The sequence below is a fragment of the Miniopterus schreibersii genome, assembly GCF_964146895.1.
Source record: "Miniopterus schreibersii genome assembly, chromosome: 19".
Lineage (NCBI taxonomy): Eukaryota > Metazoa > Chordata > Mammalia > Chiroptera > Miniopteridae > Miniopterus > Miniopterus schreibersii.
This window is the reverse complement of record NC_138119.1, coordinates 33,823,275-33,840,862: the sequence shown is the minus strand read 5'-3', so window position 1 is coordinate 33,840,862 and position 17,588 is coordinate 33,823,275. Positions and strand designations below refer to the sequence as shown.

General features: G+C 47.2%; 1 protein-coding gene across 1 annotated transcript; it reads left to right on the top strand.

Annotated features, from left to right (window-relative positions):
• Positions 1 to 10,798: 10,798 nt before the first annotated feature.
• Positions 10,799 to 12,397, top strand: DUSP23 (dual specificity phosphatase 23). The gene is made up of 2 exons (XM_081122186.1): positions 10,799 to 11,180; positions 11,993 to 12,397. Exons 1-2 carry the CDS (start codon positions 10,914 to 10,916, stop codon positions 12,176 to 12,178), a joined length of 453 nt encoding a protein of 150 aa, XP_080978312.1. The 5' UTR covers positions 10,799 to 10,913; the 3' UTR covers positions 12,179 to 12,397.
• The last annotated feature ends 5,191 nt before the right edge of the window (positions 12,398 to 17,588 follow it).

Here is a 17,588-nt window from a genome sequence, read left to right as displayed (position 1 = left end):
AAATGATGTTCCTGCTCCAGTCTAGGGGGTAATAGGAGGAGTTTCTGAACCTATTCTTTGGGACCATACAGGCCACTAAAGTCCTGCAAGCTGAAGGCTGAGGGGAATGAATATCCCTACTACTCTCCAATTGAAACACCTACCACCAATTTGTCGTAATAAGTATGTAGATTCTGTTGTGATGATGGCAATGAGAACTAGCGTTTTTTATCTCTCATTGTGTCAGCATTATTCAAAGCATTTTACACGGATTAACTCATTTTATATGACAACCCCACGAAGTCAGCTTTATGGTTTTCTCCACATTATAGAGGAGAGCACTGAGGTGTAAAGCAATTTTTTCAGGGTTATTTTGCTTTAAATGGCAGAGGTAGGATTTGAAGCCAACACCAGCTCTTCTGCTTCAAATATATGGGTCTCATGCAAAATTCAAATGTCCTTCCTGCATCTATGACTTTGGGACTGCATCCTCAGCAGCAAGTCACTAACATTTACACACTTACAATGTTAATTGACCCATCTAACTTTCTGATGATTTGCACAAATTGTTAACAGAAAGGCAATTACAGACACCTCAGGACAGTTGCATAAGGTTAATGGATGGCCCTTTTCTCACATTCTGGGCATCTGCATTCTCCTGGAACTCGAATGCACCTGCTACCCAGCCCACTATCTCCGCAAATATCTCATGGCCTCCAGCCTCACAGAGCTGGAGCTCTCAGGTGCTGTGCACCCTCCTCAGCCACCACCACTATGGCCCGCCCTAACACAGTCAATCAAAATGTGTCTCCCGTGTGCCTCCTTTGTGCCAGGCCCTGTGGTACACACAGAAGATAAGCCTGAATATTGAGAGCGTTCAGCCCTCATAGTTCTGACTCCAAATTTGAGAAACATGATTAATTTAGGGAAATATCAACTGCAAAGTAATTAAAGGGGCTGTTTTAGAAAGAATCAAACTAAAATACCTTTAGGTCCCTTCAAACCTCACCACCGTCCTCTTGATTTCTCTCTAAGGCAAGCATTTATTAGTCTGATTTCAGCACACACTTATACTGTAATTACTATATAATGTCTGTTTACTTTTTAAAATAAAAATGAATTTAAATTAATCTTGTTTTGTGAATTCCAAGGTATGCCCTGAGATAAAGGAAGATACTCCAGGGTGTCATCAAACCAGTACTGGGAATCCTTGTTTTAAGAAGTAGAGAAGCAAGCTAATTAAACCTTCAAGGAGCCAGAAGAGAGAAATGTATATAGATATATAGACAGAGCACAGTAAAGAGAGAGTTTTATATGTGTATTAATCACATGTATGCACACACTCACATAAAACACATGAACAGTGATGCACCAAAATGTGGTTATCTTTAGGTGAATCGTCTCTTGTACACTTAGCATCAATGTCCCTTATTATTAAGGCCTCTGAGCCACAGAAAAGATACCGAAAACATTTCTAAAAGAGAAAAGGGGCCATTACTTTCCAGTGGTGGGCAAATGCATAGACAGATGAGAAGTTCAAAACCCAGTCCAGATGAATCTCTCCACATTAGTGCTCAGACTGAGATAATTGGTGGGAATTTCCCAGATGTTCCCGAGCTTTATATTGGAGTGACTTCCTTCCAGGCAAGGTCTCTGAGAGCCTCTCACTTAGATGTCACAGGCTAAGATGATCTGGGACTTTGGCTACCACAGCTCATTCAGCAGGTATGTAAACCTCTAACCCCTTTTATAGTTTCCGTTATACCTGGGAAATAGAGTGGCGTCTCTTTAAATAGCAACTAAGCCCGGCCTGGCGTCCTAGGATCCAGGAGATCGGGGTTCGATTCCCGGCCGGGCACATGCCCGGGTTGCGGGCTAGGCAGCCGATCAATGACTCTCACCATTGATGTTTCTATCTCTCTCTCTCCCGCTCCTTTCCTCTCTCTGAAATCCATAAAGATGTATTAAAAATAAATAAATAAATACCAACTAATATAAATAGGTAATTTTTTCTTTTTTGAGTATATATATTCTAATACTTTTACAATAAAAATGATTTGCATAAAGAGCAATAAGTATTTTTAAATGTTTTGAATATATAAAGTAATAAATGTTTTGCTAGAGATGCTGAAAAAGCTCAGGAAAAAGATACAATTCATGAATTGTAAGGGTGTAGGGAAGGCTTCCTATACAGAGTGGAGTGCTCCAAACCGAATGCTGAGGGAGGTGAGGAGTTGCTGCAGGCCACGGGTAATAACAGGACTGGTAAAGAGAAAGGCATATGCAAAGGCACATAAAAGAACTCTGCTTTGCTGAGCACTAATACATTGCTTGATGTGACAGGGACTTTGAGAAGCAAAGTTGTTCTGAAGGTGGACAGAGGGACCGCCAGGAGCTGGGAAGGTGCCTAGAAGGAATCACATGGTGACAGTCTCTAAGCTGCATTTGCAGAGTAATAAGAAATGATGAGGCTGGAGAGAGAAGCAAGAGGCTTCCTCCTGGAGGGCTTTCTCTGAAAGTCTATAAATGTTGGGACTTTTTCTTGAAGGCAAAGAGGAGTTACTAAAGAACTGAAAAAGTTAGATTTGTGTCCTCTAAAAGTCACTGTAGCTGCACAGAGGGGAATGTGTAGAGGCTGGAAGAGCAAGGCCAGTCCAGAGAGCCGTGGAGGTAAGGGGCTCTAAGGAGATTCCAGAAGGATAGGACCTGAGTGTAAAGAAAGTCTGCTGGGGCCCTGGCCAGGTAGCTCAGTTGGTTAGAGTGTCCTCCCAGTACACCAACGTTGGGGCTTGATCTCCAGTCTGAGCACATACAAGAATCAGCCAATGAATGCATCCATAAGTGGAACAACAAATCGATGTTTCTCTCCTCTCACTCTCTCCTTCCCTCTCTTTCCCCCTCCTCTCTCTCTCTCAAAATAATAGATTTTTAAAAATTTTTTAAAAGAAAGTCTGCTGGAGGTGATGTGATAGGGAGGTGGTCCAAGGCTCCTTTCCAGAGGGAGGCTAGGGTCACATAACTTGAAGGATAATAAATCAGGCAATTTCTGCCATGCCTAGAATGTACTTTAAAGGTAGAAAAAGTGAAAAGCGATGTTTCAAGATTTCCTCCAGAAAGGAAGTCTGGGAACCAAGCCCTTCCTTGGGACAAAAACAGGAAAGTCACAATGCATATCTAAGTGTATTTTCCTTGGACATATTCCTAACCTGTAGATAAAACAATAGAGTGTTCCAATCAGGGACTGTTAGCTGTTTCTAATTAACCTCAGACTTTCACCCAGGCCAATTAGGCCTCTTTAGACCTCACTCTGTGCTGACTGGATCCTCTGCCCACAGCCCAGCTCAGCCAAAGTTTCTCAGCTCCAGAGAAGAGATGCCTAGAGATGTCCAAGGCATCTTGTGGCCAGGCTGTGTTTTAGGTGCTACCAATGCTTGTCAAGCAGAAAGGAAAGCAGAGCTGCAGGACAAGCTGTTCTTAAAACAGGGCTTCTCAGGCATAGGTCTGGGGCAAGGCCTAAGATTCTGCATTTCTCACAAGCTCCCAGGTGATGCCAGTGCTGCTCAACCGTGGATCACACATTGAGAAGCACTGGTTTTAAGATGGCTGGAGGAATAGCCAGGGTTGGAAAGGTGCTTAGAGGGAATCAGATAATGACAATTCCTGATTCCACTGATTATTGTATTTGTTGCATCTGCACTGGAAAATGGACCTATGTGATCTATTGTTTTGGAGATTAGAAGACTTAAAAAAAGAGAGAGACAAGAAGTAAGATAGTTTAGTAACCTCAAGGGTCTAGTATTGAAACCAGCATATTAAAGGTAAGAAAATAAATAGGGCATCTGTGTCATTTTTATTTTTTTATTTTTTTCAATTACAGTTGACATTCAATATTATATTAGTTTCAGGTGTACAGTATAGTGAGTAGACATTTATATAACTTACGAATCGCCACAAACTTAGTGGCTAAAAAAAAAAAAATCCTCCTTTATTATCTCACAGTTCAGTAGTCCAGTTAGCAGTTGGCTACATTCTCTGCACAGGGTCTCCTCAGGCTGAAATTAAGATTCTGCGCAGGCTGCAACTCTCCTCGGAGACTCAGGTCCTCTTCCAACTGTTACCCGACAGGGTCTGGGCCCAGGCAGGTCTGCGGAGGGCCTCTGGTAGTGTATGGGTTCTTGACTTTGTGCAGGAAAGCTTTTATAGCACGAGTCCAAGGTGAGTATGTTTTGTGAGTATGTTTCCTAAAGCTGGGGACAGTGAAACAAGAAAGGGCTTAAGGTAGAAGAAGCAACAGGAGAGAGAAAGTCAGAAAAAAGAGGGCCTTAGAGACAGGTTCGGGGGTTACCCTGAGTCGAGCTGCAACTGCCCTCTGCTCCCCTGGTTGCAAGTCTCACAGAGTCCCTTAGAGTTTAGGAGAAAAACAGCAAATATACAAGGCTTGGGCGTGCTCTCATGAGAGCATGTGTTGGCTCCTTTATTTTGAGACTTTTTATGTCTCTTTGGCCAGCTGGGGTCCTAGGGGAAGTCTCAGGGGAGAGTCTTAACAAAATATTCATTAGCTTTTCAGGTGTGTCCTTCAATATGTTGATTCATCAAAATGTGTATATAGAAGGGTCAGGGATTATTTTCTGGTTAGTTTCATTTTTAAATAACACCATCATAAATGTCGTTGAAGAGGGGCTGGGACCGAGGCTGTTCTGTCCCAGGATGGTCTGGAATGTATTAACCATTTGTTCCTTAGTGTCCTTGGTTAGGAAAGATAAAACCTTGTGATTCATTAGCTGACTAAATTGCTCAAATTCTTGGCCTTGTGTAATTATTTTGTCTGTTTCCCTTATTCCACTTGTCAAGGAATTTCCCTAGCTTCTCACTAGCCTTCCTTCCTCACAAGCTCATTCAGATTGGCAGAATTCACTGCCTTCACTCGTAGGACTGAAGTCCCTGCTTTCTCGGTAGCTGTCAGCTGGGAACCACTCTGGTCATAGAGGCCATCTTGCCACGTGGCCCCCTTTTGTAATGTAACAATCATGGGAGTGATAGCTTCTCCTCGAAGGGTGTGGGTCATTTGGACCCTTTTAGAATTCTGCCAACCACAGAATCCTATGGTTGCGCACTTGGCATTAAAGATGTTTTGACGTAAGTGTAAGTTCTTCATTTATTCTCAGCAGCTCTAAATCATCTAGTAACCGTGGTGGTGGTAGCAGCAGCTTCCATCTTTTTTTTCTTTTTTTTAAAATATATCTTTTATTGATTTCAGAGAGAGGAAAGGAGAGGGAGAGACAGACAGAAACATCAATGATGAGAGAGTCATTGGGGATTGAGCCTGCAACCCGGGCATGTGCCCTGACCGGGAATCGAACCCCGATCACCTGGATCCTAGGTCGATGCTCAACCGCTGAGCCACGCCCGGCCGGGCAGCTTCCATCTTTTGAGCACCAATTGTTTGCCAGCCCTTTGCTAGGTACTTTACATATTCCTAGCTCATGTAACTCTATCCTTAATAACCTATGTCATTATAGACATCTATATTTTATAGATGAGGAAACTAAGGCTTAGAAAGTTTACGTTACTTGGTCACATAGTTTAGTGACCCAGTGATGTCTGACAGAATGGATTGAGTCCTAGTCTGGACCAACTGAGTGACCATTAGTTTCCTCACCTAGAGATGGAGAAGTAAAACCAGGGGACCTCCTGAGGTTTCTTCCAATTTTGACATTTATGCTGTGAAAACTGCAATGCAAAGATTTCCAGTAATCTCTTCCTTTCAGATCCAAGGCAAATCAAAGTTTGTAGCAGCATGAGCAGTAGAAGTGAGGGAGCTCTTCCAACGGTCTGCATCACGAAGGTGACTCTTACCTAACTGAGTGCTCCCTCTTTTCTGATTCTTCTCTCACCTGCGTTCGTTATACAGTTTTGCAAGAACTAAAGCCTAGCCCCCAGCTCCTTCCCCATCCCCAAATCCTCTAATCATAGCTTCGGGTATCAGGCACCGCCCCGATATCCCAGCATAAAGTCTCAAGGTCCTTGAATGGTCTAAAGGAAAAGCATAACTGTAAGTGCCCGAAGGCAACAGAGTTGTCAGAAGTACAAGAAGTCAACTGGTAAACTATGAGGTCTCAGTCGTGGCATATTCTGTAACAGTATACAAATTACAAAGTTTTCAAAAAGGCAGAAAAGGACAGACAAGGGAAAGCTATCAGTGCCACCTTGTGGAAGGACTTTTATTAAAATACCCAAGGTAATCTAGCCACACCCAGATCATGTCAGAGCCTCTGCACTCCACACTGAGGAGCAGCCAGCAGCCAGCAGAACCGCTTCACTAATCGTTTATAGGTAAAGGTGCTGATTGGCAGAGGGTCCGTTCTAATTGTCTCCTGTGCCTCGGCCAGTTATTAAATAATTTGTATATCATCCCTAATTATATGAATACCACATAAAACTTCCACACCTCCAACACCATACACACACAAAACCACACACACGCTATTCTGCTTGGTTCCTCTACACAGCATGTTTCTCTAAATGTGGAAAGTTTGCATTGACCTTGCACAACACCCCATCCCCAATACACACATACACACCTATAACACAATTGCTTATAGTATAACTTTTTCTTTCAAAAATAAACTTAATTTTATTTCACTTTTTTATTTTTTTAGAAATTATTTCTCTTCTTTCATTTTATGGTGAATATTCCCACCTGTATTAGTTACTTACGGCTGCATTAAAAATTACCCCAAAATTTGATAGCTCAAAATAATAAATATTTACTATCTCACACTTTCTGTGGGTAAGAAATTTAAGAGGGGCTTAGCTGGATGGTTCTGGTTCAGGGAATCCATGAGGTTATTGTCAAGATATTGGGCAGGTCATCTAAAGTCTTGATGGGGCTGAAGGATCTACTTCCAAAATAGCTAGCTCCCTTACATGATATTGGTATAAGCCTCAGCTCCTCACTACATGGATCTCTTCATAAGGTTCCTTGAGTATCCTCACAACAAATGGCCCACCACAACATCCCTTCTTAAGTCCAATTTCCAGAATATTGGGTCCCAAATGTGTAATGTGTTTAGACAAAAGATCAGAATATTTAAGACACTGAGAATTCTGACTACAGTCCAAGAGTCACAGGAACTCAACCCAAGCAACTCTTGCCTTTAGTGGGACACAGGTAGAGTTCCTACCTGGAGGAAGGAACTCTCCGACTCTGGCTTCACCTCTAACTGCCACTGGCATCAAGCCCTCATGGTACTGGGGCCTCAACATGAAAAGGCACTAGGTCAAAACATTCTTATTAGCTGGGGAAAGGGCAGCTAGAATGCCCTAAAACTGTTCTGGTGAGCTTTTCAATGACAGTTATTTCCAATATTTTACAATGGACAGAGAACAAAATGGAAGGAAGGCCCCACTGTTTTTATAAGATTTTTTGGGTGGTTCTAACCCAAGCTCATATCTTCCCCCACTGACTTCTTTTACACTTGTTAGTTTTACTGCACAATTAATAAATATTATCCGATTGTCTTTTATGAGTAATTTAGCACTTTATTCTGTGTTATGAGAACAATTACATTTGAATTGAAATTCCCCCCAAGTATATTGTAAATTCCTTGAAGTCAGAGACATTAGCTTATCACTCAGCCCACCATCAGGGACAACAGATTTACTCCAGGAATATGTCTTCCTCAACACACTCACATCACACACTCGCATACACACAGACACATGCACCACACCTGCACACAACAGAAGCAGAGCTCGATGAAGAGCAAGCTTACTTATCCCTTTTGACAAAAATAGTAATTAGACTTAGCCAGGATCTTACTGACACAGTAAGATCCTTACTCTTTCCTTAAAAGTACAGACATAAAAAGTACACCTCAAGAAGGTGCTACACAGTACTCAACATAGTCCCCAAACTCATGCAATTAAAAAGGGACGCACAGGCCCAAAGAAACAGAAAACAAGTTGCTGGTTCCCAAAGGGGAGGAGGTGGGGGGATGGGAAATAAGTAAATAAATGGACACAAACACACATTATCACAGTCCTGGAAACTCACACACACTCCCAGAAATGTACATTCACAGTCTTGCCTATGCATTCTACTTATTTTTTAAGTCATTGGTTCCTTTAGCATTTTTGAGCACTGTGTATGAGGCTCCATATTAGATGTATGGAATTCAAAGATGGAATGATGACACCTTGGCTCCTACACAAATAGGCAACACCGATCCAATAACATAACTGCCATACTGGGATCCCCTATTTATTTAAGGTGAGATAGGAGTACAGAAAGAGCCTAAATCTTCCTCTGTAAACACTTTACAGAGGAGAAAGGAAAAGGTCAGTACTGCAGGAGAGGGGGGCCGGGGGGCAGCATGTGCAGAGTGCTGAAATTGTTAAGTTGCATGGGTCCTAGCCAGGAAACCATCATCAGAGAGGACTTTTCCTTTTACTTAGAGGCTCCCTGGGTCCAAGAACAAAAAACTTAAATAGTATCCTCGACAATGGGACATAGCCCAAGGCAGAGACCCTGGACCTTTTCTCCCAGGGTCTGTTGGAAAGGAGGGGCAGAGCAGCGGAGAAGGGAGAAGAATTCCTACAAAGGGAGCCACTGGCCTTTGCAGAAGGGGGCCCAGGTGCATGGAAGGATGCACTTCTACACCTGCAGAGATCCACCCATGGGGGCAATCACTGTTGGGGGCTCAGAGGAGAAGAGCATCTCCCCCGCCCCCCAGAAACATCTTCCCTCTGGAGAAGATGGGGTTTGAGCTGGTTCCCAAGGAGGAAAGGAAGGGGCATAGGGTGGTGGGGAAAGATGTGGGAAGCTTTCCCCTGATGAGTGGAAGGAGCACAGAATGGAAAGCAAGGCAAAGAAACTAAGACAAATTCAGCTTGAAAGGGTTAAGTGCTGGATTCTTGTCTGCAGAGGCAGGGCAACCAGAAACCCTGGGGGCCTGAGAGAGACTGGTGGCTGAGAGGCACAGCAGACAAGGAGGGAAAGGAACGAGTTGGGATAAGCTAGAAAGGTTGATATGGAGCTGTGTGGGAAATGAGAGTGCAGAGGGGAAGGGCTTAACCAGGGCTGTGAATGCACACACTGGGATAAAAGGGTAGATTTGGCAGCTCCTAGAACCTGGAGGGAACAGGTGAAGGCAATGCTTCAGCACTGTCTGGGTAAGTAAAGTGCACTTCCCACAGGGTCAGAGCAGGCTTTGAACTTGGAGGAAGGAGAAATTCCTTTTCATTTTGCTGGAAACAGAGCTTTATTTTATTTTTTTAAAGGAGTTCGGTTGTTTTTTTTAAAATATGTCTTTATTGATTTCAGAGAGAGGAAGGAAGAATAAGAGAGAAAGGAACATCAATGAGAGTCATTGATCAGCTGCCTCCTGCACACCCCCAATTGGGGATTGTGCCTGCAACCTGGACGTGTGCCCTGACCAGGAATCGAACCATGATCTCCTGGATCCTAGGTCATGCTCAACCGCTGAGCCACGCCCGGCTGGGCTGAAGCCAGACCTTTAAATGGTCAAATGTGTGAGACGGGTAGGTGAGGACAGAGGCAGGGAAGTACATCTTCAGGGCTAAGAGCCCTAGGTTTGGAATGAAAGAGACCTTGGCTCAACCAGCCCAGCTAGTTGTGTGTCACTGGCCAAGTTAACCAGCTTCACTAAGCCTTGGATTACTCACATACACAGGGGTACAAAAATATTTTCCACATGCGGTTCTTCCAGAAAGCACTTGGCGCAGGGCCTGGTACATAAGCAAACTCAACTGTTTTCATAAGTATGATTCGTCTGTATCACTAGAAGCACGTCGTTCAAACGAGGATACAGATGGTCGGGTCACAGCCGAGACACTGTGTTCAGACCCAGGGCGCCTTCCATGACCCGCAGCAACGAGCTCCACCCTCCCCCGGGAGGGGCGCCCGGAGGTCCTGGAAATCATGAAATACCAAGGGAAATTAAGAAATTCTGAACCTTTTAACCCACAGGACGTTTGGGGGCGTGAGGACGGTTATAGGAAGAGGCCGGCAGTAACCTTTGGGGTGAGTTCAGGAGCAGCCCTGCGCTGCTGAAGGCTGCGGAGCCGGGACACCTGGCTTCGGATGCCCAGGCCTTCAGCATCCTGTCAAGCTCCTGGGCGTCTGCCAAGCCTCGATTTTTTCATCTGTAAAACTGTTCGTTAGATTACCTCATAAGACTATTGTGGCAATTAAATGAGTTAGCACTTGTAAAGTGCTTAGACTAGTATCTGGCATATAGTAAATGCTCAATTTGTTAATTTTTAAATTCCAGGGCACCCGATGACAACCCAGTACTTTTAATAATCCAAGCAACAGAAAACCAAGAACAGTCCCCAGTACTGTAGTGACTCCTCCTTACTGGACGTGTTCAGAAACTCACTGGGTCGTGACCGGTCGCGGTCACTGCGGAGGAGAGGCGCCTCCAAGGCGTAGGTAGATTTGCCATCTCAGGCCCTGGGCATCCCAGGCGGCCCAGCGCTCGGGCGACCGGGGCAGTTGGCGGGTGATGCAGTAACTCCCACCGGCCGCCAGGCAGCAGCAGAGCCCGGCCCCGCGTGGCTTCATCCACAGAAAATAATCCCTAATTCGTTCCAGGGTTTGCTCCGAGGCTGTTTGCTGTGCTCCATCTCCGAGCCGCCGTAATCCCGCGGGTGGTTGACTATCCAGCCAATCAGCGAGGGCCCGGCGGGGCGGGGCGGGGCAGGTGAGCCTGTCGTTACTCAGGGAGGCGTTTTAGCACCGCCCCCCGTGCGGCTGGGCCAATCCCCGCGGCCGAGAGGGGGGTCTTCCGCCGCCGGTCGGAGACTGCGCGATTCCGGGCGGCGCCGGCGCGGGGCCGGTGGGGGTTACCCGACCGGACCAGTGGGCGGAGCCTCTCCCGGTGACCCCGGCCCTGGGCCCTCGCTCGGCCATGGGCGTGCAGCCCCCCAACTTCTCGTGGGTGTTGCCCGGCCGGCTGGCGGGGCTGGCGCTGCCCCGGCTCCCCGCCCACTACCAGTTCCTGCTGGACCAGGGCGTGCGGCACCTGGTGTCCCTGACGGAGCGCGGGCCCCCGCACGGGGACAGCTGCCCCGACCTCACGCTGCACCGCCTGCGCATCCCCGACTTCTGCCCGCCGGCCCCCGAACAGATCGACCGCTTCGTGCAGATCGTGGACGAGGCGAACGCCCGGGGAGAGGTCAGCGGGCGAGGGGCCCTGGCGGGGTCCGCGGGGCACCGGCGCTGGGGGCGTGAGGGGCGGGAGTACAGGGGGAGAGACGGGGGGCGGGGGGCTGGGGCTGCGGGGGGCCTGGACCCTGAAGCGTGGGGAGGGGAGGAGCGAGGAGGAGCCAGCCTCGCAACCCGCGAGTGGAGAGGGAAGGAAGGACCGGATCCGTGGAGAGCTGGGGAGGAGGAAGGGCGGGGGTCGAAGGCGGAGGCTGTTGAACAGTCTCCATAGCAGTGCTTCGTCCAAATATAATGGAGCCATATGTCATTTTAAAGTTCCTAGCAGCCACATTTTAAAAGATAACAAAGGAACAGGAGAAATTCATCTTGATAATATCATTTAACCCAGGAAGTCAAAAATGTTATTGCAACGTAAAATCAATATAAAATAAATTCTTAGTTGAGATATTTTCCTTGTTTTTTGTACTACATCTTCACAACTGGTTGCATTTTACATCACATCTCCATTTGGACTGGCAGCATTTCAGGTCCTCAAGTAGTATGAGGCCAGTGCCTTCTACACTGGACAGCACAGGTAGATAGATGGTTGTGGGAAGGCAAACCAGGAACCCAGACCTTCCACCAGCCACTTTGCTGCTGGTTGGTGGGTACAGGACAGCCCTCCCTGAATTTAATGTCACTTCCTGCCCCTGAGAGAGGTGTGCAGAGTCCTGGGCCTGACCCAGAAGAAGCAGCTAGAGGGAAAAGAGACAGGCCTAAGTGAGGGGCAGGGGAGTGTTGGGACTGCACCAGGCTCCACCCCATCAAGCTCCCCCTTCACAGGCTGTGGGAGTGCACTGTGCCCTGGGCTTTGGCCGCACTGGCACCATGCTGGCCTGTTATCTGGTGAAGGAGCAGGGCCTGGCTGCAGGAGACGCCATTGCTGAAATCCGGCGGCTTCGACCCGGCTCAATCGAGACGCATGAGCAGGAGAAAGCAGTCTTCCAGTTCTACCAACGAACTAAATAAGGTGCTTCAGCACCCTTCAGCCAGGCCCCACTGCCCTGTGCAGGGTGTTAGATGGGGCCAGAGATGTGCAAGTGGTCTAAAGCCCTCAGCTCCCAGCTGCCTCAAGAGACCGAAGTCGCCCTTCGCTGCTGGCAGGCTCTGATTGAAGGGATGACTGGAGCTGCATTGATGTGGGGGCCCCTCTTCCGCTTCCTTGAATAAATAACTTTACAAGAACCAGCTCATGTTGCATAGCACTTTACACAGCAACTTACAAAGTTGTAAGTTTACAAAGCACTCCTACACATCAACTTACTTGGGCCTCACAATGGCCCTGTGATACTGGAAAGGCACTTTGGATGAGGTGGCTAATGCTCAGAGTTTCAAGGTTACACTTCTAGAAAGTGGAAGGATGGACCAGGACTACAACACACATCCTAAAGCTCCTAAAGATGCTGAAACTCTATGTATCTGTTCTCTGAGGACATGTGAGATATGTCTTCTGGAGAGCTGGTCAGTGGAAAGGACACAAATCCCCCAAAGTCCAGGGTCCCTGATGCTCAGGCCAGGAGGCCCATATGGATGCAGCCCCTCTGTCTAGGCCCACGTGCCCCTCGTGTGTCATTCCCTTGGCCCTCTCAGGACAGAGGAGGCCTGGATGTTGTGCTCATCTCACCAGCCTCAGGGTGCTCAGCTCACCCGTGGCCTTCAGCCCATTCTGCTGCCCCACAACCCCAGGCCAAGGAATGCTGGAACTGAGCTAGTCTGGGCAGTTACGCAGAGAGGATGTTCCATGATTAAATGAAGGATTCATTTAACGTGCAGATCATGGCCATGTTTCTCAGACGTTACTTTCACTTCCCCATTAGATTCCATTCTGCCAGCACCACCACCACACTTTCAGCTTTGAGAGATAGGCTAAATGGAATAGACTAGTCAAATAGACTCTTTTTGCTATAACTTCTACCTGAAGTCCTGTCCTCTCTTCTGCTGTGGCAGGCCATGCTGGATAAGGTAGAAATTCATCATGAAATTTGTGCTGAATGTGTGTGTGTACCAGGCTTTGTTAGATGCAGAGGGTACCCACCTGAAAGATGACTCCCAGCCTCCTAAAGGAGGTGCGCAGAGTCCAACCACATGTAATGGGGACTATGGCAGACATGCATTCCAGATTCAGTGGAAACACAGAGGAAGGAAACAAGAGCCCCCCTAACCTCTTGTAACCTAAGCCAGAGCCAGGCCGAAGCCGCCAGCTCCTCACTACATCTTTCTCCCTTCCACTGCTGCCCACCCAACTCAACCCCCACCCAGTCCTCTCTTACACAAAAGGCATATTAGCCAGAGTCTTGCCAATCTAGGGGCAAGAGAGAGGCTGTAAGATACACAGACACGCACCTTTCCTCTGTGTGTCAAATCTGAGTAATCACTTGGTCCCCACCTAGCCTACCACGGTGAAGATATCTCCCAAAGACGAGAACCCACAATTCCAGGCATTCATGCTGCAACAGAGGAGTGGGAAATAGTATGTAGAGAGGATGCACTGAAACCCTTACATGCCTCTTATCAAAATTTCCTCCACCCTGCCTACTCTCACCTGCCCCTCCCTCAACAGCATGGCTCATTCTGTTTCCTAATGCAAACCAGAGTATCTTCCAAAGGAAGATACCACGTAAAGGCAGGAAGGGTGTAAAATTGCCCACTTCCTGCATGCCTTCCCTCCATTATCAGGACGTGAAGACAGGTGGGAGGCTTGCCACTGCACCCGAGTTCACGTCTGCTCTGATCCTGACCTGCTGAGGTCCTACAGCAGATCCTCACACTTTCTGTCCTCTGTTCCTACCTTGCTCCACCCTCCCCATATCTTCTGCACTGCAGGAGAGGATTCTGACCTGCCTTCTTCCTTAGCCTCCGTCATTAAAGCCCTACATGCAGCCTCCATCCCCATATTTTAAGCAGGTCTCCTCTGCCTCAAGAGTTCCTCAGGGAAATAAACATATAATTATGTGCTTAAGGAAATTGATTTTTAAGTAAGAGTTGACTGGGAATAAAAAACTCTCCTATCCTTCCATCTACCTTGGGAGGTTAGTCTGAGGTTCCCTTTGGGCTCATTCCCACCCCCAAATGTTTTGCCTTCTGCTCACCCCCCTTCTGTATAGGACCACCAAGAGGGATCACAGCCCAGCCATGAGCCTTCCCCATTCTGCCCTGCTCTGACTAGGGCTTCTCAGGGTCAGCACTGTGGGTGTTTGGGCTGGATACTTCTTTGTTGGGGGTTGTCCCGTGCACTGTAGGGTGTTCCCGCATCCCTGATCTCTACCCACCAGATTCCAGTGGAATGCCACCCCCCAAGAAAGTGGCAACAAATATGTCTCCAGACATTGCCAGATGTCCCCTGAGAGGACACATGTGACAACCGCTGCATCAGATCAGCAAGCACCAGATGCGGCCATAGGCTTTGTTTCCTGCAGGAGTACAGATGGGAACAAACTTGGGAATTTCTCCTGTGCACGCACACACCTTGATGGGGAAGAAGGGGCCAAACTAAACACCCACACACACTGTTAACCTTTTGAGCAATGTCTACCACTCAGCCCCAGTCCCCGCCTCTTCCCAGGCTGGGTTCCCGGGACGGTGGGACGGCGTTAGTCACTATTAACTTCCTACACTTAGCGGTGCTTTATTCTCAGTGAGTTGCTGGTGGGCACAGCTGCAGTAATGCTGACTCCCGCCCCCATGTTTTTACAGTTTATTCATGTTATTCTCTGGCATGTGATCCAAGTTCTCTGCTAAAGGGAAACTTGTCCCTGTGAGAAGCATCCCTCCATATCATCTGGGTTCTGCACCATCACCTCTTGGGTTCCTCTCCCAGAAAACTGTTCTGATGCAGAAGCCACTGGAGTCAGGACAGGAGGAGCACCCGCCAGACTCTCCCTTGAAACCATTCCTCGCTGGCCTGGCTCTCCCACCTCTGCTTCACCTACAGCTCTCCTCCGGCTCTGGGTTCTAGGTCCCACAACTGCCTCCCAGGCCACATCTTCCCAGGGCAAGGGTGAGCATGTCACTTGGGGCAGGGACTTGATCCAAACCATAAACTATTTCCCAGAATGAACGGCACTCATTTGTCCAGCCTCAAGTCTAACCGGTATGTATCTTGCCACTCTTTCTAAGAAGGAAACTAATTTAGTCACAGGATTGCTTTGTCACAAACCAGTATCAGTTACCACTAATACATTTCACACTTTGTTGTGACTATACTTTGCTTACTTGTACGATTATAATTGTCATATTTATGAAGCACCTACAGTCTAGTGTTTACATGCATTGTGTTACATCATTATCCTTACAGCCATTCTGAAAATCAGACATCTTTTTCTTTTTTATAGATGAGGGAACTGAGGTTTAGAGAGATGACTAACTTGCCCAGTGCCTCACACTTGTGTGAAGGAGCAGGCATCAAACCCAAGTGATAACTGCACCCTCATGCTCCTCCCACCATGCTTGCCAAGGCCTGCGCCTGGTTCCAGTTACACGGGAAAGTCCATCTTCATGATCAAAGCTTAGCTTCAAGGGTCATCTCATCAGCACAGCCTCCAATGTCCACTCTCTTCATCTCAGGAGGCCAGAGAGCAACCTCCACCTAACTGAAGCCAAGTGCAGCCCAAGCATTTAGTCCAAAATAGCAAAGCTGACTCATCGGGCCACTCTGTGACGGCCACTGTTGTCTAACTCAGCACATGTGGTCATCCTTACCCAGCATGACAGTCTTAAGGCACATGTGATTAGCATTGAGCCCTCAAAGTATCTTTTTATGTCTCATGATTTATTAAAAACCTTAATATCCTTCTGTTTTTGTTGTTGTTATTTGAGCCCTAAATGCATGCCAGGCACTATCCCAACTACTTTATGGACATTGTCTCATTTAGTCTTCAAAAGAACCCTATGGGTCAGATCTTATTATAATGAACAGATGAGTGAACTGCGGCCCAGAGAGTTGAGCAGCATGCCCAGGGTCACATAGCTAGAAAAGGATTCAGACTTGAGTTGGACTAAACTGCCTTCTGTCTTAGGAGCAGAGAGAAGAGACGTTGTTGTCATTGGAAATATATAACAGCATCTGTGTTCCCCAGAATCACAGCACTGGGCTCGCAAGCTGTCAGTAGAGCTGTGTGATTGCACAGCTCCCCCAGGCTGCCGCCCGGGCTCCGGCCGTGATGCTCCGACTTGCAAGACCGGGCTGCAGCATGGTTATCAACCCGCACAGGCTTCTGCCTCCAGCTTCCTGCACCATCTAAAGCATAGTCCCTGTTGATTTAAAAATGAGTTACATAAGCACTCCTTCCATTACTTTAAATTTTCTCTGGCTGTTACGGATTCAAGGCATACTCTGGAGAAGGCAGCATGTTTGTCCAAGCAAGCAGAAATTTGAGAAACACTTTGGTGCACGTCCATGCCTGAAGTTGATGACTTATTTTCAACCTTGATAACTCAGGCCTGTGTGCCAATAAATTGCTTCAACCACTCAAAAACTTCACTTACTCTGTTGCCGTGGACATTTGGTAATGAAACAGATTGGTGAGGACACCTCTGAATTTTCAGTATGTGTATGGCAAACAGTTCTGGGATTGTTTTCCCCTAGCTTTTATAACAAGCACCATTGTTTCTTTACCAACATATACTGATAGTGACTCTGCTCCAAACCCAAGGTGGGCCATATGGAAGTAGTTGGTGTAGACATCACCCCAGGTGACATTGCTCACCTCCTTCAGTAGGTTTTATGGTGCCGTTGGGCTCCTCCAACCCCACTCCAAGAAAATTTACTGATTTGCATATAGTTTCTGTAGGTACCTTTTGTGAGATCTAGTTGGGGCTGGGTGCAACCTAGGGCCATGGAGTAGAATTAATAAAGTAACCACATGGGATCAAGCCCACAGACAGAGCTAAGTCATTCTTGACCATGACCTATAAAGCCCTGAAGAGTCCAATCCCTTCCTCCATCTCATCCCTCACCTCATGCTTTCCCCTCCCCCATAGCCTCTATTCTCTCTGTTCTGCCTGTGTTGAGGTCCCCAGGACCACCCAGGTTTGATGATTTGCTAGAAAAACTCACAGAAAAGCTGTTATACCCTCAATTATGGTTTGTTGCAGTGAAAGGATACACATTAAAATCAGCAAAAGAGAAAGGCATGTAGGAGAGGGAGAGCCCAGGAGGCACCAGGCATGAGCTCCCAGTTCTCCTCCCCTAGTGGATTGTGTGGACAGTGCTTCCTTCTGCCAACAGCGTGTGTAACAACACAAGAAATATCGCCAACCACGAAGTTCACCTAGGCCTTGGTGCCCGGGGTTTTTGTTGGGTCCAGTCACAGGCATGCAGCACCTGCATGACTGCCCTTAGCCACTCAGTCTCCATGGAGGTCAGGCTGATAGAGCAGGG